Source organism: Myotis brandtii, unplaced genomic scaffold (genome assembly GCF_000412655.1).
Source record: "Myotis brandtii unplaced genomic scaffold, ASM41265v1 scaffold915, whole genome shotgun sequence".
NCBI classification, from domain to species: Eukaryota; Metazoa; Chordata; class Mammalia; order Chiroptera; family Vespertilionidae; genus Myotis; species Myotis brandtii.
The window spans coordinates 1,681,054-1,704,963 of NW_005371769.1; the positions used below are offsets into that span (position 1 = coordinate 1,681,054).

Below are 23,910 nucleotides of genomic sequence, written 5' to 3' on the forward strand. Positions count from 1 at the left end.
AATGCGTGAACTATTGCCTGACCCCCAGGTAAGAAACACGGCATAACGGAACTGCACCCCGACGTCGTGAGTTACGTGTCACATGCCACACAACAGAGGCTGCAGAACCTCGTGGAAAAGATATCAGAAACGGCTCAGCAGAAGAACTTTTCTCATAAGGTAACGTGCTGTTCTCTGCACCCAGTGTCCTGCTGTCCAGTGCAGGCAGGCAGCCCCGCCGGCTTGTTCCAGGTCCCCCGTAGAGCTAGGTGTGGGGAAGATCCACTTCCTGGCTGCACAGTGCTCTCAGGTGCTCTGTCCCCCAGGCTGGGGATGGAAGGATTTGTGGCGGGGGCAGAGGTGGAGGTGACTTTGAGCTTGGGCATGATGGATGGGGTCTGGCACCCAGTTCTCCCAGGGGTTTCCAGCTAACCCTGCAGAAGGGGGGCTCCAGTCTGCTCAGTGACTCGGAACATCGCCCATTGTGTTTTGTTGAGGTTGCCTGCACCAGAGGCCTGGCCTCCACAGCAGCGGTCAGCATACATCCTTGTTGCATTCCAGCGAGTGCTGTCCCACAGGCACCGAGGAACAAGATAGGCCGGCAATAGCGCCTTCAGAGCAGCTGTTAAAATGAAAGCACAGAGCTGTTTTACTCTGAAAATGTTTATGTTACTATAAACGTGTTTAAATGTTACTTAAAACAAACAGTGAAGTGTATAAAGTGGAAACTCCCCGTGAGCTCACCGCGCCTTTCCTTGTGTAAACGTGGGGGCACATCGGGTGTGGGGCCTGCAGGGCGGCACTCTGGGCACTGGACTGGGGAGGAATGCAGACTGTCCAGCTGGGTTTCCAATTGATCAAAAGACCATTTTTACCTTCTTTGTAGGATGATGACAGATATGAGCAGGCGAGTGATGTTCGGGCTCAGCTCAAATTTTTTGAACAACTCGATCAGATTGAAAAACAGAGGAAAGATGAACAGGAAAGAGAGATCTTAATGCGAGCAGCCAAGGCAAGTGCTCCTGAGTATCCTGGGACGACAGATGCCCTCGGGGTTCCTAGGGGGCTGGAGCGGTGTTTGGGGTGCAATCAGGAATGGGGCTGGGGCGCGAGGCCTCAGGAGCCATGGCCCGTGGGGCAGGGCGCATCCTGGCGCCTGTCCTGTGTCCTACCCAGTCAGGTCCCCGTAGCCAGCAGGCACATCAGAGACTGTATCTTAGTTTTTATGTCCAAATCGGTATTGTTTTCTGAAGAATTATGTTTGTTTTATTTTCTGTGACATGCAACACAGATTTTCATCTTTTGGCTTTCAGCATTTAAACAGTGCGCCTCCTGTCACGGCCTCGGTGTTGCCATGTCGTGAGCATTTAGGTCATAGTTTCTCTCTCTTCTTTCCCTCTTTGAAAAATAGTCTCGCTCCAGACAAGAGGATCCAGAACAATTAAGGCTGAAACAGAAGGCGAAAGAGGTGAGGTGCTCTTGGGGTGGGAGAGCCTTCTCAGCTGCTGGGACCTGTCCCCGTCCCCCGAAATGTGCGTGGGGAGTGGGTTAGTGATGGCGTTGGCAGCATTTCTCTAGACGCGTGAAGTGCTCGTCCAGGTGTCTCGGAGCTGACTGCCCACTTCAGAGCTAGTGCACTTTCTCACCAGTGCGTTCCGTCTGTACTTGTAAATTTGTCCTGAGCTTTCTGCGATGAGCACCACTTGGTTTGTTGTTTTTCTGATTGCAAAATATGCTTTCTGTTCAAAAAACGGTCCAAACATGAAAGAAATTTTAATTTAGAAAATTTGTGCCAACCCCTTGTCTGTGAATCACTTTGTTGAGAGCAGGAAACACGCATGAGGTGACCATCCTTGTTCCCTCTTCACACAGATGCAGCAGCAGGAGCTGGCGCAGATGAGGCAGCGTGACGCCAATCTCACCGCGCTGGCAGCCATCGGGCCCCGCAAGAAGCGGAAAGTGGACTCCCCGGGACCGGGCTCCGGGACAGAGGTACAGCAGCTTGTGGAGGTGGGGGGCTTGAGGGGGCCGTGGGGCACCTGGCAGCTCACCCCTCGGGTAGTCAGACTCACGTAGGAGAATGGGCGTTCTCACATGCGTGGTTGACACTTTACATTAAAATCGACTTATTTGTGAACATCACAGGGGACGAGTTCTTTCCATAAGAAGTTTTGTCGCATGGTTTAATACGATGAGATGTAGACTGGCTTTGAAAAGAATATGGGCGATTATCACTGTCAGGGGAAGGGCCTTCACAGGAGAGCTGTTCCTACTGGACGGGACAGGGATCAGCAGAGGGGACGGTCACTCCCGGCGCCGTGTCAGTTTCCTGCTTTGTTTGTTGGCATATCTTTACAGATAGTTAGAGATCGAACCTTAAGGAACGCTAATTTTGCTTTAAACTGTCAGTTGTTTTTAGGCTAAATTACAGGAAGAGAAAATGTCATCTCTGATTTGTCCCTACTTCTCTACCGTTCCCGGTGTTCTCCGTGCCCTCCTGAGGCCCGTTCTAGTGCAGCACTTACCTGGTCATTATAGGGTAGCGGCTGGCGGTGGAGGCCTTGCTTTTGAATCCTGAAAATGGTTGTATTTTTCTGTTTCAAATAACGTTTTCTCTAAGTATGAAATCCTGGGTTGACAGTCTGTTTTTTTCTTTCAACTCTTTTTAAAATTTAAGATTTAATTTCTCCTACATTCTTGAATAAGCCAAGCAAAACCAGATATATGTCATTTAATTTTATAGAACAACAGACTAAAGGGATAAGTGAATCCAGGAATTAGCCATCCCTGACGTTTTCCCTGTTCTTCGGACCCCTCTGTTGCACCACTGGTTCCTTCCTTTCTAAGGAATGTCCCAGTGCCATGGTTTCTTGACCAGCTCACAAAAGAAGGGAGACTAAATCGCGTGCTTTGCCGAACTACACACCTATTCTAAACTAGAAACAACCACAGGTGTGTAACCATCCTCCTACTTCTTTAAGCTGTTGTTCCACTGTCTTCCAGGTCCCTGTTCCCTGTATATCTCACTTCTCTGCCTTTATTTTTTTGAGATAGTCAGAAGTTTGTCTGTGTTGTGTTCAGACTCAGTTCTGTTGATACTTAACCTGCTTGGAGTTCTTAGATCTCTAGGAGAGTATTTTTCCTCAAATTTGGAATATCTTGGCTTTTATTTCTTCAAAATTCTTTTCTGTCGTCTTACTTTTTCCCCCTGGAACTCCCAGTTACATGTACATTCCACCTTTTTTTCAGACTGGATAATTTCTAGTGACTTATCCTCAAGTTCCCCAACCACATCTCCAGACAGCTGTGAAGCAAGCCCCTTCAGTGAGATTTTCATTGCTAACGTATTCTGAGGTTGTAGGGTTTTCACTTAGGTCTCTGTGGTTTCTAATTCTTGGCTGAGCTTCCCCGTTGCCCCTTGTGCAACCATATTTTCCCATTTTTCTTTCATCCTGTCTGTGAAAGCTGTTTGATATCTTTGTCAAGTCTAACATCTGTGCTGTCTCAGGCTCATCTCAGGTTGCCTTTTCCCCCAACTGAAGGTCATACTTCCTGTTTCTCTGTGTGTCTAGTGATGGTTGATCAAGTGCTGGCTATTGTGTCTGACGTGCTGGTTGACTCTGGATCTTGTCTTCCTCTGAAGAGCGTTGTTCATGTTTCAGCAGGAAGTCCTGCCACTCGGCTGGTTTTTCACTTTGGTGTTGGAAAGGGTCTGTAGGAAGCTCACGGGGTCTCAGAAGCCCCTCTGACCTAGCAGACTCACCTGCAAGCTCTGCCTTCCCCGCCAGGTTGGTTTTAGGTTTTTGGAGGGTGGAGGGTGGGTCTTGACTCCTGGGTGCCATGAGTGTGGAGGGTTGTGGCTCACCACAGAAGTACTGCACTATAGCGCTTCCCTGGTCTGCCCTCTCCCTTAGCTCCTTTACTCTCAGTTCAGGAAGAAACTGTGTATTTGATACTGATAACTAGTTTCTATGCTGACATCGGTTTTGTCATTTTGTTTTTCTGAATCTCACTCTACCAGACTTTTTTGGAATGGTTCATGGAGACACCGTTCCCCAAGTTCTCGCATCTTGATAACTGCCTTTTCCATTTGAAGGTCAGTCTGACAGCCATAAATCCTTGGCTCACATTTCTTTCCTTGAGAACCTTACATGTGTCACTCCAGATACTGGTTTCTAGGAGAAAGTGCTGTCCAGGTCTGATGATACTGCATTTCTCATGTGTATCATGTTCTTTTTTCCCAAAGATGCCCAGAGAATTCTTTTCTTTAAGCCTTTCATTTACGTGGAGTTGGTTACACTGGATTGGCCTTTTCAGTGTAGGTATGTCCTGTTAGCATGCAGCATCAGATCTTACTTCATTCAGGAACACTTTCTTTAATGGTGCCTTTCTATTTTGTTTTCCTTTTCAGAGATTCCCATTACTCTATGTTGTACTTTCTTTGCTTGAATCTTTTCAATCTTTTTAAGTTATACTTTTCATTTTTTCACCTTTGTAATTTCTTCTTAAGTTGTTATTTGTTGTGCTTCTTTGCTCTTGTGTTCTTTTTAGTTTAGTCTTCGTTTCTCAAATGAAATTTTGTTTCTAATTTCTAATTCTTGGTTTTGTCGCCTCATCTCTAAGTTTTGTCAGTTCTGATTTTTGTTGTTTCATGCTTGTCATTATTTCCTTAATGTCTTTTAGTTTGTTTTGAATTAGCACATTACAGTTTTCATCTATTTTTTGTCGTCTGTAGGGATGTTATCTTGCTCCTTTTTCTCCTTTTCCCTGTAGTGTCTTGTATGGGATTTGATGCCCATGCTTTCAGTTGCTCACTTTTGTGAATTTGTTTTCTTGAACTTTTAAGAGGCAGTGTGGTTTGAGGGAAGTTTGTGACTTGATTGGGTTGTTTCCATGGTGATACAAGTGTGGGTGCTCATGTTCTGAGAGTCCATGGCTCAGCTCCCCACCCTATCTTTCTGTACCTTTCTCTGTTCCCACTGCCCCCTCCTGCTCAGCTTGATTTCCTGACTGGGAGCCTGGCCAGTCCTGTAAGGCTTCCCAGCACTGGGCTGCTGTGTGAGTAGACAGAGCCTCCCAGGTTTAGCTCCTGCTCTTGAATGAGCCATTGCTCTTCCAGTGAAGGCCTGCTGGCCCCTGGGTTGCAGACTTGGTGGTGCTGGTGGCCTTTTTCCGACTTGCCCTGCATGGTTTTACAATACCATTGAGGCGTGTGACTGCTGTGGTTCACCTTCACTGGCTTTGTTCTCAAGAGTGTCTGCTGGTTGTTCTGGGTTTTATATGATACTAGAGGCCTGGTGCATGAGTTCGTGCACCGGTGGGTTCCCTCGGTCTGGCCTGTGCCCTCTTGCAATCAGGGACCCCTAGGGGGATGTTGGAGGCCTGGGGCACGTATTTGGCCCGATTCCCGCAGGCCAGGCCGAGGGACCCCACCAGTGCATGAGTCTGTGCACTGGGCCTCTAGTATGCATGTAAGATCTTTGGTTAATCTCTTCCCGCCCTCCCCCTTTTCCCCTTCCCTCTGAGATTCATCAGTCTGTTCCATGTTTCCATGCCTGTGTGTTGAGCATCTGCCCCCTGGTGGTCAGTGCGTGTCATAGCTACTGGTCTAATGGTCTAACGGTCGCTTAGGCTTTTATCTATATAGATGGGCCTTTGGCAAGATGCTAAAAATGCTGCCCCTGTTATCATCTCCCTTGGATATGTTGATGAACTTCTTTCAAAGTGTTTTTATTTTAAAATAGTTTCAAACCTACAGAAGAATTTTAGGCCTAGTACAAAGAACACCCTTCATTCAGATTTTCCATTCTGAACACTTACCACATTTTCCTCTTTGCCCTGTCTCCCTGACCCCCATGTCTGTGTGTATGTGCATTTGTGTATTATATATATAGTATTGTATACTTACAGAATGGAGCAGAAGTAGGTTTATAGTTGTGAGTACACGAAACACCGAGTTTCTTCTTTTATTATTGTATTGTTCTCCATATGTGCACACCCACACAATGTTTCTGATATGCTGTTCTGTCACCCCCACGTGCATCGATGCTGCCAATCCAACCTTGTCATGGGGGAGTCAGCACGGATCCGGCCACCGGCCAGTCCTCAGACTGGTCACATTTCGCAAGCTGTCCTGGCAGCGTTGGTCTCCTTTTCTCTTTGGTCCAGTTCGCGTGCCTTGTTAGTCTCTTCTGAGTGTCCCTATGTGGGACAGGGTTAGAGGTCAGGCCTTGGGCTCAGGATCACTGGTGCTCTGCTGTGGTCATCAGTCAGTAGGCCCCCATGTTGACCTGGTGACCTCGATGCCACTGATTCAGCTGGCGTCTGCCAGGTCACTCCTGTGTACACTCATGCTACACCCTCAGAGAGATCAGTCCTTAGTGAGGAGATGTTGCAGGGCTGTGCAGACCTCCTTCCCACCAGACCTCTAGCCTTAGCACCCTCACAACTGCCACCTGCACGCCGACACCACAGGTGCCAATTGGGGTTGTCTGTTGTCACACCTTCTCCATCATTAGCTTCTCTCCTGTAAGAAGAGCTTCGCCTTCTCCCTCATCCCTTCATCCTCATCTGTTCACCGTGCGCGGACTGGCGGATTCCTGTTGCTCTCAGTGGGTGGTAATCAATCCTCTCATTATTTCTAGATGGTCAGTGGAGGCTTCTTCAAGCTGCTCTCTATATCCTTTTGAAATGTCGCCTTATTCCTCAGGCGTCCCATTTCTACTGGCGCAAGGGCTCCGGGCACCCCGCCAGCAGCTGGTCCAGAGCCCTGGTTCCTTTCAGGGCGGCGCCTGTGCATACGTGCGTGTACGTGTGTGAGCGTATGTGCATGCTGAGTGTTGTGCGTGTGCCTGCATGTGCTTACATGTGTGTGTACTGCGTGTCGTGTGTGCATATGTGCAAGCATGTGTGCGTTTGTGTGTGTGTGTGTGTGTGTGTGTGTGTGTGTGTGTGTGCTATGTGTCACGCGTGCCCCTTTCAGTATCTGAAGCCAGCTCAGTGTTGACGTCGAAATGGAGACTGGGTTGGGTACCCCAGGGCCTCTCTCCAACTTGCTGCCCTGGCCTATGCCCCTCCTGGTGGAAACTTAGTTTCTGTTATTCTCAGTGTGTGCGGTGTTTTGCTTATGAAACTGATTTCCCGACCATGTCAGTGGCTCGGGTCCCTGTGCGAGGATGGGAGGGCAGGTTCCCTGGAAGAGTGTTTTGACTTAGGTGGTGAAATATCCAGAAAAACTCTAAAGGACAGACAAGGCACAGTGCTTCCACATGGGTGGGGGCGCGGGCGAGAGCGGAGACCCGCCTGAGGACAGGGAGCCAGATGAGCGGGTGGGAAGCTTGTCACCAAGGACGGCTGCGGGGCCTCCCCGCAGTGTTGGCGTTGCCTGTTTGGACTTCAGAAAAAGTTGTGTTATACGTGCGATGGTCAACACCAAGCCCAGAATTTTAAGTCCTCTCTCTGCCTCTCTATTAGAGATGGTGCTCAGTCTCTTGTCTTTTTATTCCCAAGTTTAAGATTATTTCCTCAGGGTATTTTTTTAAAAATACTTTTTATTTTGAACTAATTTTTACACACATAGAAAAGTTGCAGAAACTTTGGGAAGTTTTTTTAAAAGTTTTGGATTATTTTGTTTTTGTTTTTAAATATATTTTTATTGATTTTAGAGAGGAAGGGAGAGGGAGAGAGAGATAGAAGCATCAATGATGAGAGAGAAGCATTGATCAGTTGCCTCCTGCACGCCCCCCACTGGGAATCGAGCCCGCAACCCAGGCATGTGCCCTTGACCGGAATCGAACCTGGGACCCTTCAGTCCGCAGGCCAACGCTCTATCCACTGAGCCAAACTGGGTAGGGTGAGAGTTTTTATATATCTGTCACCCAGCATTCCTTACTGTGTGTCATTGGTATTATACTGTTCACTGAGGACTCTATTTTGTTTTTCAGAATTTAATTGTTTAAATTAATAAACTTTTTCTAAAGTGGTTTTAGGTTCACAGCAAAATTGAGAGGAAAGTACAGAGAGTTCCCTGTAGCCCTTGCCCCCCCTACTCACAGCCCACCTGACGGGGCATTTGTAACAGTCAGTGACCCTGCATTGACATCCCCCAGAGCCCACGGTGTGCACTGGGGTCACTCTCGGGGTTGTAGGTTCTGTGGGTCTGGACAGATGTGTTACGACATGTGCCCACCATCATAGTACCACACAGAGTAGTTTCACGGCCCTAAAATCCTCTGTGCCCCCCTTGTCCATCCCTCCCCCCAGCCCCTGGCCGCCATGGTCTTCACTGTCTCCACTGCGCTGCCTTTCCCCGATGTCGCACAGCTGGAGTCACACAGTCTGTAGCCTTTTCAATTGGTTTCTGTCATTTAGTCATGCATTTCACGTTCTTCTGTGTCTCTTCATGGCCTAACAGCTTATTTTTTTCGGTGCTGAATAATATCCCTGTCTGGGTGGACCACGGTGACTCACCCACCCACCTGCGGAAGGACGCCTGGGCTGCTTCCCGTCCTGTCAATCAAGAACAAAGCTGCTGTAAACGTCGGTGGGCAGGTTTTGTGTGGACATCAGCTTTCAGCTCCTTTGGGTAAATAGCAGGGAGCGTGACTGCTGGGTCCCACGAGTCTGTTCAGTTTGGTAAGAGACCACCCAGCTGTCTTCCAAAGTGGCTGCGCCCCTGCCTTCCCACCAGCAGTGAAGGGGAGTTCCCGCTGCTCCGCGTCCTCGCCGGCACTTGGTGGTGTCAGTGCTCTGGGTTTTGGCCGTTCTGATAGGTGTGCAGTGGAATCTCATTGTTTAATTTCCATTTCCCTGATGACTAGGACGCGGAGCATCTTTTCATTTGCTTACCCGTCATCTGTGTATCTATTTGGTGAGGGGTCTGGGAAGGTCTGGGCCCATTTTTAACCTGGTTGTTTGTTTTCTTATTGAATGTTCAGAGTTGTTTGTATATTGTGGATAATAGTTCTTTATCAGATGTATCTCTTGCAACTTTTTCCTCTGGGGCTGCAGGGGCCTCGCTGTGAAGTTCCTGCCTGTCCCTTTGTGACTGCTGCCCTGGGAGACACGGGACTGCACTGCTGTCCTGGGTCTCATCATCAGTCACTCATGGTGACCTCCTTCAGGTTGGCTCCTGTGTCCTTCAACACGACCCATCACTTTTTAAAGGTTTTCTTTCTCACACTACAGACTGTTCCAGGCTTATTTTACTTTTCCTGCCATGACTAAGAGATCAGCCATTTCTCCAAGGAGCCCTATTCATTTTATTGGAGAGCCATGTTTGGGGATCAGGACCCGGGCCCCGGGAGCTCCTGCTCCTGGGATGTGCTGCTTGCAGCCCCCGCGGCTTCCGCATGCACACACTCGTCTGTGTTGTGTTGTTCCTGCCCACGCACACCTAGACTGAACGCAGTGGATTTGTACTTGCACCTCAGCGTCAGTCTGAGGTCACAGGCTCCTCCCAGCAGCCCCTCCTTCCTCTGGGCTGACTGGCCTGTTCCGTCCTAACGGGCAGGTAAAGGGTTCAGAGTTGCGCAGCCCTGTGAGATGTCCCGTTGGGAATGTAGGTTGTCATGGTCCTTGTTCTGTTTAGCCTCACAGTGTCAGGCCCAGCCCTCACTCTGAAGTTACTTAGATGGGCTCGCCCTCCCAGGGGCTGTCCCCGCTGGCATGCAGTGACCTTCTCTGGTGGCTGTCGGCGTGCTGTGGGACTCCCACATCTGGGTTGATTTTCATGGCTTGTTTTGAGGTGAAGCATTGCCGTGCCTGACAGTCTGAGCTGTACACACGCAGGTGCTGGTCCCCCACCTGCCTCCTCGTTTCCGCTCAGCACTGTGTGTTCTGGGGTCCCTTCCTCCTTCCCGTCTGCAGCTGTATTCCAGCGGTTACTTTGGCACTTAAATCTTTCCCAGTGTTTATTCCCCTGGTTTTCACTTACCTGTTTACTATTCAGCTTATTCATTTTTCTTGACCTTCAGCCTCACCTCTTGGCTGTCGGTCGTCAATGAACTCAGCCTGTCCCGTTTCCTCCCCTCCTCTTCTGTGTCACATCAGTTCCCCTCTGTCACAGCGTAGGACACTTGTCACTAGTCCTACCGCCTCATCCTTTCTTTGGTGTTGCTGCACATTCTCGTATTCCAGGCGCTCATTTCCAGCTGTGATGTGCTGTCTGTCACCTGTCAGGATGGTGCCGTCCTGTGACAGAGTCTGCATGCGGCCTTGGGGCACGGTCTCCATGTTTGTACGCTGAAAGGGGCTTGCTTTGGCCGGGGATGGAGGACGGCAAGCTGGCTAGGAGTGCTGGGCCCGTGCTGCCTCTCAGGGCTCAGTGCAGCCCTGTGGCCGCCTGGCTGTGCACGTGGGCTGTGAGAAGCCTGATGCCAGGCTAACTCTCTTGTCTTCAGAGTTTGTTTCCTCTTTCTACCAGGGGACTGAGCTTTGACTCTGAAACTAAGTGTTAGGAGGTCACGGCAGTGAGTTTCTGTGGTTAATTTTCCCAGGCCCTTTCAGTGTGGGGTGTTGCTCTTTGTCTGTCCTGGAGGGTTTGCTTGGATTGTAGTTCAAGTCCTAGTGCTGGCCTGCCTGCCCTCTTCAGGGCTCCCACTTCCCCTGCCCTTTTCCCCGACCCTTTTCATTTTCCTCACCTCCTTTCCTGCCTTTCTACACTTTCATTTGTCTGTTCTCCCCTGTACACTTTGCAGTGATTTTACTCATTTCTGAGCTACCTTTGTCTTTTCTGTCCATTTAAAAAAAATCCTGACCCGAGGATATTTTTCCATTGATTGTTAGAGAGAGTGGAAGAGAGAGGGAAAGACAGAAACATCGATGTGAGAGAAATACGTCGATTGGTTGCCTCCTGGACAAGCCCTGACTAGGGCCCTGGCCGGGGAGGAGCCTGCAACTGAGGTACATGCCCTTGACCAGAATCAAACCCAGGACCCTTAGGTCCACAGGCCAATGCTCTATCCACTGAGCCAAACCAGCTAGGGCTCTTGCCATTTCTTTTCTTGTGTTTAATTAACTCTCCTGGTTTTAAATTTGTTTCTGCTGGTTTTAGATTTGTTTCTTTCCTAATTTTTGAGTTTTTGATTTAAGGTGATTTTCCTATTCTCAAATGCTTACATCTATATTGTTTATTGTTGAAAGTGTCCTCCTAGTTTTCTTGTGTTTCCAGACAGTTTGCCTCTGACCGTGTGGGATCGTGTGCTCTGATTTTTGCAGCGGTTCTTCAGGGCCTTGCGAGGCTTCTCTTGTTTGGTGTTTTACAAGATGAATGGGCGGACGGCTCCCTCTTCTGGCAGCATTTCAAAGTCGGGGTAGCTGGGCAGGTTTTTTGTTTGGTTAGAGTTAGACTGAGGGGAGGGCTCACCTGTCCTTTGATGGGGACATTCTCGTCTTGTAGGACCTTAACTTGTCCCCACTCTCACACACTTGAGTTACGTCCAGGGTCACTCCGTCTAAGCTAGGAACAGATGCTCTTTATCTTAGGTCCTGTGGGTCCTTCGGCTGCAGGGCTGGGCTGTCCTGACGTCCAGGCCAGGGTTCTTCCTCAGGTTCCTTTTACCTCCCAAGGCCGGACCCTCCTTTGGAGCCAGGTGCCGTAGTATGACCTGAACACTGCCCTCCGATTGGGGAGAAGTAGAAAAATAGCTCCCCTTCCCTGTAATTAGAAGGAATCTGAGCGTCAGGGAGGGTGCCTTGACACCGGGTTTTTATAAAAGTCAACAGAAGCAGAAGTGCTGGTTTCCTGTGTTCTTTGACCTCAGAACCCTGGCTGGAGGTGTGCGGCCACACCCATGGGCCCTGTGGGTGCTTGCCCATCAGGATTTTTTTGTAACAGTTTTGATTTCCAAAAAAAATATTGCATTAAAGTATTTGTCTTTTTTTGAAAAGAAATACAGTTGACTTACAACATTGTATTAGTTTCAGGCATACACAGTGACTTGCTATCTATATGCATTACAAGGGAGCCCGGTGATAAGGCTGTCACCGAGCACATATGTCACGTCCCTGTGACCTACTCCATAACTGGGAGTTTGCGTCCCTAGTCACCTTCCTCGGTCTCACCTGCTCCCACCCCTTGGCCATCATCAGTTTGTCTCTGCCCATGACTGTTGCTATTTTGTTTGCTCATTTGTTTTGGTTTTTAGAAAATATTGTTCATGTTGATTTCTGACTTTTAACAGTTTTAGCTGCTCAGCTGTTCTGAAAGCAGAAACACAAACATGGTCCAGGTTGATAGTGTGTGTCAGAGACACATGGTCCGTGATGTAGGTGGTGCCTCTGTTCCTCCGAGTGACACACACCTGCCTCCGTGAGCTCAGGTGGGGGAGAGGCCACTGTCCGAGAGCCTCCCAGCTTTCCTGCCCGACACTGGCCTCTGCTCTGCGGGCTGACCTGTTGCCTCCTCTAAGCTGTGTTGTCAGCACAGCCTTTTCAGGAGCGCTGTTTGGCTCTTACATGAACCACTCCATTGGGTAGTTCTTTCTGACAAGGAGAAGCAGTCATGGGAGGGCTGTGGGCCTGGGAGCTGTTGGGGGGCCTAAGGGGGTGCACAGACAATGTAATTTATTGGTGGAAGATGTGCCTGAGATGCCTGGGACCACCAGGTCCCCTGGGGAATGAGCTTCAGGTAGGGGGACCGGGCATGGCCTCACCTGCCACCTGCTGGCCGCCTGCAGTGCTGCGGCCTCGCCCCTCTGCTCCCACCTTAAACCTGGAGAAAATGCTGTAAAAAACGCCATGGTGATTGTGCACTTGAACTATACACGAGCAACTTTAACCATCAGACTCAGAGACTTAGTTTCCACTCCACTCGGAGACACGAGAGCCGTGCAGTGGGAGTTGTGTGGTTTGTGCCTGAGTGTGCGATGGAGGCGATGGATGTGCTGAGACCACGGATGCTGCTGCTGCTGGGCCCACAAAGTGCTTCTGGGAGGACCCCCAGACTCCGTCTCTACAAGTGCCAGAGACTCAGACCCATGCCGGGTGCCCAGGGTGCAGGCTGCATCCGCTCAAACCAGCAGGGAGTCCCTCTCTTTTCCAAGTGACCACGGAGTGCTGCAGCCCAGCCAGCTGACCACCAGCCTGTCCAGTTCCAGACCTTGTGGCGTCAGGAATGTGCCTCTGTCAGTGAAGTGGGGATGACACTCTGGCCCCAGGCATCGGCCCCGCCTGAGCCCCCAGATGCGTGGAGATTGGGGACATTGACCACAAGCCCAGGAGCCGCTCTCCTGTGCCCTTGGGCAGGAGCCACCACCTCTTCCCTCCTTAGGCCACAGGGGTTGGAGAGTGAGCTCTGGGGAGCTTGGGGCTAGTGTTCTGGGGTGCGGCCCTGCAGGTTGGTGTGGGTTCCTGCCCCTGCCTTGCCCCACCCTGTGGGGACTCATAAAGCACTTCAGCTCGAGGAGTGGGCCTCTGGGATGGGGCTGTCCCAGCCTGGCTTCCTCCACAGTCAGGGTTCCTTGGGACACTAAGGGAGACTCGATTTGCCCCCAGACGTGCCATCCTGGGGCCCTCACCTGGCCCTGCCCTTTCTTCTGCCCTGAGTTGTGACTACCCTGTGCACCACTAACTCGGCTATCTCTCCTTTGTCACCAGGGGTCCGGCCCGGGCTCTGCAGTCCCCGGCAGCTCCGGCGTGGGAACCCCCCGACAGTTCACACGACAAAGGATCACGCGGGTCAACCTCAGGGACCTCATATTTTGTTTAGAAAATGAACGCGAGACAAGCCATTCACTGTTGCTCTATAAAGCGTTCCTTAAGTAGCACAGGACCTGCGGCATCTCGTTAGAGACGCCTGGGGACGTTTTTATATATTTGCAGATTACGCCTTTTTGTAACAAGCAAATGGGATATTGTTTAAAAAACAGCCACCTCTTTGCAATGGAACCGTTTTATATTCCTGTTTCTAAGTCAACTCTTCAGTCCGGAAGAAAACAAGTTTCTGTAACAGAGAAAACAGAGGCCCATGGGCACTCTTAACGGATAACTAAATCCTAACTCATCTTTGATTGAGTGGCCTTCTTGCCAAACAAGCCATATATAGAAGCTGACAGAATCGTTTAGCAAATAATTAGCTGCCCTATGTCGCCTCCCAGCGGCTTTTACATTATTTGTGCATTTGGTTTTAGTTCAGCCCCACTTACTGCCTAGGTGTGTGTCTGCAAGCCAATGACCTCATTTCATTTATTTTATTTTTGTATCAGTCAGTTGGCAAAGCAAACTGATTTTTAGACTATTTATCCCCCTTCCCCGTTCAGCACTAGGAACACGGCCCACCACGGCCTCTGGGTGAGTCACTCTCCTGCCTCACGGAGCCGGCCTGGCGGCTCCTGGATGTGTGGCCGGCATCTGTACAAATGCATTTTATTTGCTATAGTTTGTAAAGCTGTAAAGTTAAAAGAAATGAAAACCTTTTCAGCATAAATATATTTTACTTGCACTGTGTTTTTTAGCTAAAAGTGAAAACTTAGATGAAATAAAATCAAAGTTGAGAAGAATCATCAAAAGACTTTCTCAGTGTGAATCAAGTGTTGAGAATGGCTGGTGTATTTTGTCAGTAATTGTACATATTTTGGCACATAACATGAAACGCCTCTGTAAACTGTAATTATTTTGCTAAGAGACTGTGTGCGAGCTGTGGGCCCTTTACAGATGCCCAGAGCTAGCCCCTTCTTTGTACCTATTTTTTTATTACAAATATACTAATTGGTTCTTTATATTTTCAGAGGTTATTGTATTAAATTGTCTATTGATAGTACTTTTATGACTGTAAATACTTGGCTTTCTCTGTGGGAGCCTCGCAGTAGACTGATTCGCCAGAGTGGGAGCTGAAAGATCAGTATTTTTTACCGACACCTGAGAACTGTTACACCTTTTATTTTGTCTTTTAGGAAATCCCGTCTTTCCATTTTTTCATGTAAATTTTGCACAGTTACTTGTTCATATGTAAATATTTTACTTTCAAAAATGAAGTTTTTAATTGCTATTGTTTTATATAGGGTTGAAAGAAAATTAACTCCTTTATTAAAAACAAATTTATCTGTATTTGTTTTGCCTATTTTTCCCAGTTTCCAGTTTTAGATGCTGCCAGAGACTCAGCTCTGGCTCTGCTGAGGTGCTTACTTATGGGCCACTTGTTAGAACCAGTATCTAAGCCCCTGCGACTCACCGAGCAAGGACTCACCTCCACGGACGGGCGCCCACGGTGCAGAGTAAGGCCTGGCAGAGCTGAGCTCACACCTTGGTGGGCTCTCAGTCTGGGCCACCCCACGGGACACAGATGGCCCTGTGCTGTGTGGACAGCAGGGCTCTTGTCCCTGCAGACGAGCTGGGGCCCAGCTGGGTGAGGCCAGGTAAGGCCTGTGGTGGGCCCTGCTGGTGAGCCTGTGCGGCGGCCTGGATGGCCAAGCCCCGATGAGGACCCACGACCACGGAGGAAGGTGGGGTCTCCTGGCGGCCCTGCCTCCGGTGTATCTAAGGGGTCAGGTAGGACCCCCTCCACGGCTCAGGGGTCACATCCACAGCAGTGCACTGCCTCTTGAGCCATAAGTGACCAGTCGTTGGCTCAACTGGAGTTGATGTCTACTTCTCACATTCAGTTTAGCTGGTTGGATGGATCTCCAGCAATATGTGGGCTTATTTACAAGTCACACTGGAAACCACCGCTCTCAGAGTGGTACCTGCTGTGCCGGCCGCGGCTGTGCAGCCAAGCCCAGCACATGGGGCTTCCACAGTGGACATCTGCCGTCCAGGTCTGCAGGCTGGGTGTCCGAGAGGCGATTCGTTTCAGGCCCCTCCCCCAGCTCCTGGCTTGCGGCATCTTGGACGGTCCTGGGCTTGGGAAGCATCACCCCTTCACCTCTGTGTGGTGGTTTCTCCCTGTGCGTGTCTGTGTGTGTGTCTGAGTCTCCCCTTTTTATAGCCACCACGAGTCTCAGAGTCATCGTGCGGCAGCGTTGGGACGCGGAGGGACCTGTGACAGCCTGGGCTTCCTGGGAGTTGGGAGGGGCTTGGTGCTGGCCATGGTGCAAACGTCAGAACTTGTAGAACTGCATTCCATAAGCACATGTGCAGTTTATTGCACATCAAACACATCTCATTGAAGATGCAGAAGTAAATGAATGTGAATAAAAAAACAAAGCTGTGTTCCAGTGTGAAGACACTTGGCTGGGACGTGGTGAAGGCAGGAGTGGCAGTGTGGGGGGGGTTGGGCGCAAGTCCAGAGGGCGGGCGCAGGGTCTCTGGGGCGCTCTTGGGACCCCTCCCCAGCGCGGGGGTGTCTGGGTGGCAAGGGTGCCTCGCCCAGGTGAGATTGCTGGAGGCCATGGCCAGGAGGCCACAGGGGAGGCTGGGGCTAGTGCATCCATTGAGGACACGCAGGGACCGCACTCCAGCATTGAGGCCACCAGGTGCCAGCCAGATGGCAGCATGGGCCCCCAGGACCTGGGCTTACCTGGGGGCAGGGTACACTGGGAGGAGAATGCAGAAAGGGAAGAGAGGTGGCTTGACATGGGTGGGAGCTGGGGGCAATGGATGAGGGTCATGGGGGCCGGGCAGGAGGGCCAGGCATAGGAGTCTGGGCACACAGGACACATGGGAGGTGGGGCAGGTGGCAAGGGTCAGGGACTTGAGCATTGGGGGGTGGGGTGCACGGGGGTGGGGATGTGCAAGTGCCAGTCACCTCTTGGAGCTGACTAAGCTCTTTCTGCTAAGGGAGTGGCACGTGGGGTCAGGGTCGGCACCCTGCCCTCCTGAGGATAAACCAGGGATCTGTCCAGTGGGCACAGGCCCTCCCCTCACGCTTCCTCTCCAGCAGCTTCTCCACACCCATAGCCCTGACCCCAAACTCAGATGACCTCCTGAGAGAACCCAGACCCAGGTTCATTTTGGTGGGGGTGGAGGGAGAGGTGCAGAGGAGGCTGGGCGGTGGCATTAAAATTTCGATTTTTCAATGTCAACAATTGTGGTCGATTGAAAAATGGCCCCAAAAGATAGGTCCCAATCCCCAGAGCCCCGTGCTGTGACCTTATTTGGGAAAAGGGTCTCTGGGTGTATGTTAAGGGTTTTGAGGTGAGGCCATTGTGGGTCCTAAATCCAGTGACAGGTGTCCTTAAGAGGGAGGCGAGGGAGGTTAGAGAAGCCTCGTGAAGACAGAGGCAGAGACTAGGGCGATGCAGTCCCAGCCCCGGCCCGGGGCTGTCGAAGTTGGAACAGGCAGGTGGGTGCTCCCAGAAGGAGCCTGGCCCTGGGTCAGCCCAGTGACACCGGGCTCGGACTTCTGGCCTCCAGATCTGGGAGAAAAGAGATCTGTGTCAACTGCCCAGCATGTCCTGTCACAGTGACCCAGGAAACACACCAGCAGTTAGTTCAGTGTTTGGGGTGAGCTGGAGAGAACAAACCTTGGCTGAGGCTGGGCCTCCTGGGTCCAGGGCACACACCCTGTGAAGTGGGCTCAGTCTCATCATGGCCAGAGCCCCTCAGCGGCTGGCATTGCTGCCAGGCGGCTTCCTCTCGGCAGCCGAGGGAAGAGAGGTGGCTTGACATGGGTGGGGGCTTCACGTGGCTGGCCACGGCCAGGTGGCAGGGGTGTGGAGGGTGCACACCGAGGGGCTTCTCCACCACCCCTCCCAGCAGGCCCAGCTGATCGGTGTTGGGCAATGGCTCCTGACCCCGGGCCTCAGTTTCCATGGCGACCATTCCCTAAATTTAAAAGGAAGGGAAAGGCAGGGTGGCTGAAGCAGAGGTCACTCATGGCTCCAGGTGCAGCGAGCTCAACCCTCCTGCCTGGTCCCTTAGCATGCTTCTGGAAGTTTCTCTGCCTCCCTTCCCCACATCACCTCCAGATCCCTCCATGGGGACTGAGCCCCCTGCTCTTCGGGGACTCCTCCCCCAGCTGGATGACCTTGGAAAGTAAGAGGCCAGTGCTCAGGAGCCCGGCCAGGCCCTGCCAAGAGGTAGAGACAGACCAGAGGAAATATTCAAGGAAAAACACATAAGTAAAATAATTCAGTTGCTTTAAGAAATCAGTGAAATGAGGGGTTGTGAGGACCACAGGAGGGTCTTGGGCAGAAAAGCTTCCCCCACAAAGGAGTCTGAGGACTCAGCACCCCAGGTTCTCCCAGCCTTGCAAGGGGGAGGCCACCGAGAGGAGCTGGAGCTGCCGCGGGGCCAACCCCTGGGCGCCTCTGCATGGCCCGCTCAGCAGGGAGGGATGTGCCAAGGGACCTCCTTGTGCCTGGAGCTCTGTCCCCAATCTCATCCTTGAGGTTTCCAAGCAGACAATTTATTCCTAAGCAGCAGAAGCTGCTGCAGGCATCTGAAGCCACGGCCACCAAACCCACACCTGGAGGGTCAGCACCACGGACAGCTCCCTGCAGCCGCTCTGAGCCGCAGCAGGTGAGTGAGAGTGCTGGGGGCCTGCCTGGTGGTGGGCATGCGTTGGGGCTGTGATACGTGTGTGTGTGTGTGTGTGTGTGTGTGTGTGTGTGTGTGTGTGAGAGATAAGGAGCACTTGGGTTGGGAGGGAGGGTGGAGGAAGAGGCCCGCCTGAAGTCTGCCCCTGTGTGTGACCTGTCACTTGGCCACACCCCACTCCCTCGGCCCTTTAGTAGGCGCCCAGGGCAGGTCCAGGTTAGCCGGGTGCCCCGCAGGGCTGTCGTGAGAGCCCTGTGAGCTGTGGGATCAATGAGTAGCATGTTCCTGGGACAGTGGCCCCCCAAATTAGAGTGGGAGTTAGAGTGTGTCTCCCAATCTCACCATGAGATGCTTTGTCCTGGCAGATTCGTGCGGGATAACTGTGGCCCCCACACCCGTAGCCCTGCTTGGGGGTTATCTCTGCTCAGGGGCGTTTCCCACACCTGGGTCCTGCCTCCGTCACCATCCCCTAGCCTGGCCTTGATTATCAGGGGCTGGGGCAGCTCCTGGGGACCTGTGATGAGCAGCATGTAGGCAGGCAGATGGGGTAGGGACATGTGCATGTGGGACAGAAATTTCCCTCAGGGCACAAGGGTCTGGGTTAGATGGGACAGGAGGTGGGCACCTGCCGGGCCCTGCCTCTGAGCCAGCCAGCCCTCTGCTGTGGAGCCTGTGTACACAAGCAGCCTTCCCCCAGGGCCTGGTGCTGGGCCTGGTTACAGGAACGTTTGTCCCACCGCAGGAGCAGGCCACAGCACTCGCCTAGTTGTGACTGTAAGGAGCTGCTCTGCTCGCAACCTTAAAATTAGCAAGTGGCCTATTGTGCCTGTAATGGTCACCTGCACTGGGATTGCTGTGGATGCAAATTTGTGGCCCAGGAGAGGCCTGGGAGGAGTGCTGGGGTCCAGACCAGCTCTGGGTCTGACTGTGCCACTTAGTGGGGTTTCCCTGAGGAGGGTGGAGCCTCTGTGGCTCGAGCCTCCTGGTTGTCTCTGGTGTGTGGCCTCTGCCAGCTGGCTCTGCAGCTCCTCCAGCTCAGACTCAGGCTGGGGATCAAGGGCAGGCTGGGTCACATGACCAGGCTGGGCCAGTCGGAGAGCTTCCAAGGGTAGCTGAGCCTGGGGGTTAGGGGGTGGACTGCCTGTCTTTGGGTTCACAGTCTGGGGTGAGGGAGGCCTGAGAATTGTAAATTTGAGCCAGATTTCCATGGTCTCATGGAGGTTTACTTTGGGGTAGGAGAGGGATATGTGCTATTTTAGTTTGTTAGCTTGCGTTGGGTCATCTAAGAACTTTGAAATATTGAGACACAGTGATGTGGACCTGCATTTGCACACTTTCCCTGGGCCTCAGTGTGAGGGGCCTGGTCGTTTCTGTCTGTGCTCCCAGAGCCCAGAACAGCGCCAGGGACAGAGCAGGTGCGCACACAGCGTTTGCTGAGTGGACAGGTCCCACCGACACCAAACCCTACACGCTTGTCCACCCCGCGTCCGAGTGCCATCCGCCTTTGACCACGGGGACAGAAACAAGCCAGGGGAGGCAGCTATTTCAAAGGGGATTTTATTCACTCCTCAGAGCAGCGTGCGGCGCCCGGACGCTGCGGGACAAGCGTGCACTGCTCCTCACTCGGCAGCAGGACTCGCCGCTGCACTGAAAACACTGAAAACATCGACGCGTTTCCCTTTTTTCCTGTTTTTTTTTCTTCTTTTTTTTTGGTACAAAATGATACAAACAACAATACAAAATAGTTGTGCTGTTGACGATTACAAAAGAAGTCGGAACGTTTGTCTCACTGCGCAATGCTCAGAGTTGCAGCGCGAATACATCACACTCCAGTATCTTTCGCCAAAACAACCACAGTCATGCGGGCTGCTACACGTTTTGTCCTTTTCAAAAGAAACATGCAAAAAAAGAACCCGAATGAAGAAGGAGAAAGGAAAGCAGAACGCGTTCCAGTTGCACAGAGATGTGGCCCAGCGAGGCACCGGGCCGCCTATGTACACCACGGTGCGCGAGCTGCGTCCCGGGACGCCCTGTGCGCGCGAGGCTTTGTCGTGGTTGCGGTGCTATTCCTGTGAGCACCGACTGCTCCCTCCCCAGCTTCTACCAGAGCTGTGCTCCCGGGGCCTGTGTGGGCTGTGCTCTCACTGGGGGTCTCCGGGCCTGGCAGCCTGACACTTCGGATGTGCTGAAGGACATGAGGAAGCGCAGACCTGCTTGGCAAACATGGCGGCCCTGGACTGGGGTGCCAGTGACCAAGGTCAGGGCCTCCTGACACTGCCCTGCAGCACTGGACTCTCCTGCTCACAGAACAAAACTCCCCCAGTAACCAGCCACGCCCCAGCTCTTGGCCATCGCTGAGTCCGGGCCCAGGCCAGCTCCCTGGTCATGGACATGCCAAATCTGTAAGCTACATAAGAGACGTTCGACACCGATTGTACGCTTAGCTAATGCTAACTCGTTGGCCTCAGAAGAGTTCCAGCATGGATCTGGATCTGGGAGGGGGTGGGCACCCATCTTTCTTTGGCCCCCGGGGGCTGCCGGGGTGGGAGGGAGAGGGCACAGCTGTCCCGCTGTCTGGGAGCAGGGACAGGCATGGGAAGGCCCCTGTGACGTCCCCAGCAGGCTGCTGCAGCCTCAGCCTGCAGGATTTAGGCAAAATGAACCAGGGGCCTGGCAGTAACAAGAGGCAGGGGGAGGGGAAGGAGCCGGAAGGAGGCACAAGAGACGGACATCCACCTCGGGGCAGAGGGACAGGAAGGGTGAAAAGGAGGGGTGGGTCGGTGCACGGGCTGCTGAGTCCTGGGCTGGCTGGGCACCGCCATCCCTGAGGTGAACCCTGGGGGCCCAGGAGGACTCGGCTGGAGGGAGGGGCCCACAGCTGCCTCAGCTGGAGAGCCACAGTCACACTTAGCACGTCGCCTGAAGGATGCACTTTCCCCAAAGAAACAAAAACAACATCTCAGCTCACTTCCTACCAGCCCTGACCCCACCACCACGCTCTCGTGTGGCCACGCTGCAGACACGGGGCAGTTCTCTCCCCGACCCGACACTCTGCATAGCCAGGCTCAGGACCGGGGGCCTGGTCCCCTCCCCTTGGAAGGTCACCCCCTGACTTCCAGCTTGTGACACAGTGACCTCCCTCCCTGGGCAGCCAGGGACGGGTCAGGGACAGAGCCCACGCAGCCCTTCGTGGGACAGGCTGCAGCTGCAGCCCAGCTCGGCTCTGGGAGAATGGACGGAGTTGGTGAGTGTGGTTTGGGGAAGAACCCTGATGTCCAATGGGGACATGCCCATGAGCACTCAAGTTCACCTTCAAGGCCAAAGCTGTTCTGAAAAGAGGGTGACCATGAACGGGGACAGGCCATAGGAGGAGGAACGACTCAACGACCCCAGGTGGAGAAGGGGGAACACTTGCCTTGCTGCACCCCAACTTCCCCAGGCTCCTCCCTGTTCCCAGGAGCAGGCCAGCTTCCTTGTCCTTGGTCAGCTGGGGCTCCCCTCCCCCAGGGGGCCCTGATGCCAAGTCCTGCCCAGGCCAGTGGCACCCTTCCCCCTTCCTCGGGGAGCCTGAGGTGGACCAAGCACAAGGGTCCCCCTTGAGGGTGCCTGTCTCCTGCCGGCCGGAGGCGCCTTCACATCCAGGGGTGCCCCAGGGGCTGCTTCTCACTCAGCGTGATTGCAGCCGGGGTCCCCCCAGGGCCCTGGAACACCGCCCGTCACTGTCCATCCCGCAGAACTGACTCCCCGGCCTCTGGACTGAGTCAGACTGGTACTCGCAGGGCGGTTTCAGCTGCTGGGCGCGACCCGGTCCAGAGGAAGGATGGTCTGCTGTCTCCAGCAGGTGCCACCCAGCTGCATCTCAGGACATTCCAAGCAGGTCCCGGCCGTCCACGCCGCTCAGCAAGTGAGAGCTCTGACTGCGCATGGTGGGGCAGGGACAGAGGCTGCCTCTGCCTTGGAGTCCGCACAGCCCCGGGCATGGCCTGGGCTGTGCTGTGGGTGCTCGCTGGGCCTGTGACAAGGTTTGGTCTGGAGGGGAGGAGGGCTCAGGCCATGGTTTGGGCTGTGGCTTCTTGGGACACAATACTTTCCTGGACCAAAGGCAGTGGGAGCCTGGCTGGTGTTCGGGGTGGGGGAGCCTAATGGTTGACCAGGGGCACCCGGGGAGACAGCCAAGGACAGAGATGGCCCCTGGGAACCTCACCCGCCCAGTTATTTAAGCATCTTGGGAGGGGGGTGCACGGCTGGGCCACAATGAAAGCCATGCTCACACAGCGGTTTTGGTCACGGGCTCTGGCGTGCCCGGGGAACACAGCCGCAGGAGCCGAAGCTGGGCTCCCCGCCCCCCTGGCCTCAGGCACCCCAAGGGGTCCAGGAGACCCAGGCTGCATGAGGCAACACTTGAGCTGTTGGGATTTGGATCCCAAACTATGTTTTCTTTGTAAATTTTGTCAAGCGAGTCACCCATTTTTTTCCTTCATAAAAGGCCAAAAAAAAAAAAAAAAAAAGAGAAACACATTCTCCTGATTCCTAAATTGGTGCCTTCGGAGCTAGGAAGAGCTGGGGTAGGTGCTGGGGCTGGGGTGGGGGGCTTGGTCTGTCTGCTTCAGTCACTCCTGAGTTTGAGGGAAACCGATACATGTACCAAAAGGCACTTTTTTTTTTTTTTTAAGCAGTGCTTCTGTTCTAAGATCAAGTCAGGACTCAGTGCCTCTCGCTTCCTTTAGTGACTGTCAGCTCCCGTGATGGGCGGCGGCGAGAAGTGTTCATGCCAGACAGCTCAATGTTGGGGGGCTGGGGCGGGGAGACCCCCTGGCACACCACTAAATGACGTGTCTGCAGGGAGTCGGGAGGACCAGTGGCCTCCCCCAGTCCTGCTCCTCTGTCTGTCCGTCTGTCCCTCCGAGTGCTGGTCCGGCTTTGGTCCGGGGAGAGGTCTGTCAGTCCTCGCCACCTCCGTACATGTCCGCCAGCTTCTTGAACCGGGGCCCCCAGTCGTTCAGATAATCGTAGTCTTGGTCCCCGGAGCTGGATGAGTTTAGGGAGCTGACGGAGCCCGCGGTGGAGCCGCTGCCTTCATAGTCGAAGACCAGCAGGGAGTCATAGGGGGGCGCTGTGGGGTCGTTGTCTGCCGCTCGAAGTCCCTGGGGGTCATGAGACACAGTTAGGGTGGAGGGTTTGCGGCCTCAGGAATAGGAAGAAGATTAGGGGAGGCAAAGCTATAGGGCCCTACATACCACAGGTGCTCAATAAGTGCTCCCTACATTTAACCAAAGGGTATCTCAGATAACCAAGCAGAGAAGGGTCAGAAGCTGCTGGAGGTGGAAAACTCAATGTCAGCATGAGGTAGGGGGGATGGGTGGGCCTGTGGCTGGGTGGGGCCATGGCTTGGTGGGGCTGTGGCTGGGTGGGGCAATGGCTATGTGGGGCAATGGCTGGGTGGGGCCGTGGCTGTGTGGGGCAATGGCTTGGTGGGGCCATGGCTGTGTGGGGCAATGGCTTGGTGGGGCTGTGGCT

General features: G+C 52.9%; 2 protein-coding genes across 2 annotated transcripts in view; one reads left to right on the forward strand and one right to left on the reverse strand.

Annotated features, from left to right (window-relative positions):
• Window positions 1-15,024, forward strand: part of TAF4 (TAF4 RNA polymerase II, TATA box binding protein (TBP)-associated factor, 135kDa) — a gene marked incomplete at its 5' end in the record, with an annotated part of 60,807 nt that extends 45,783 nt beyond the window's left edge. Inside the window, 5 exons of the mRNA XM_005885618.2 lie at window positions 29-159; window positions 866-991; window positions 1,391-1,447; window positions 1,852-1,971; window positions 13,576-15,024. Coding sequence (XP_005885680.1) covers window positions 29-159; window positions 866-991; window positions 1,391-1,447; window positions 1,852-1,971; window positions 13,576-13,743 — 602 coding nt within the window. The remainder of the gene's footprint in view (window positions 1-28; window positions 160-865; window positions 992-1,390; window positions 1,448-1,851; window positions 1,972-13,575) is intronic.
• A 4,925-nt stretch (window positions 15,025-19,949) lies between these two features.
• CDH4 (cadherin 4, type 1, R-cadherin (retinal)) overlaps window positions 19,950-23,910 on the reverse strand; it is a 151,752-nt gene continuing 147,791 nt past the window's right edge. The window contains exon 17 of the mRNA XM_014532776.1: window positions 19,950-23,537. Within this exon, the coding sequence (XP_014388262.1) occupies window positions 23,334-23,537 (204 nt within the window). The 3' untranslated portion in view covers window positions 19,950-23,333. The remainder of the gene's footprint in view (window positions 23,538-23,910) is intronic.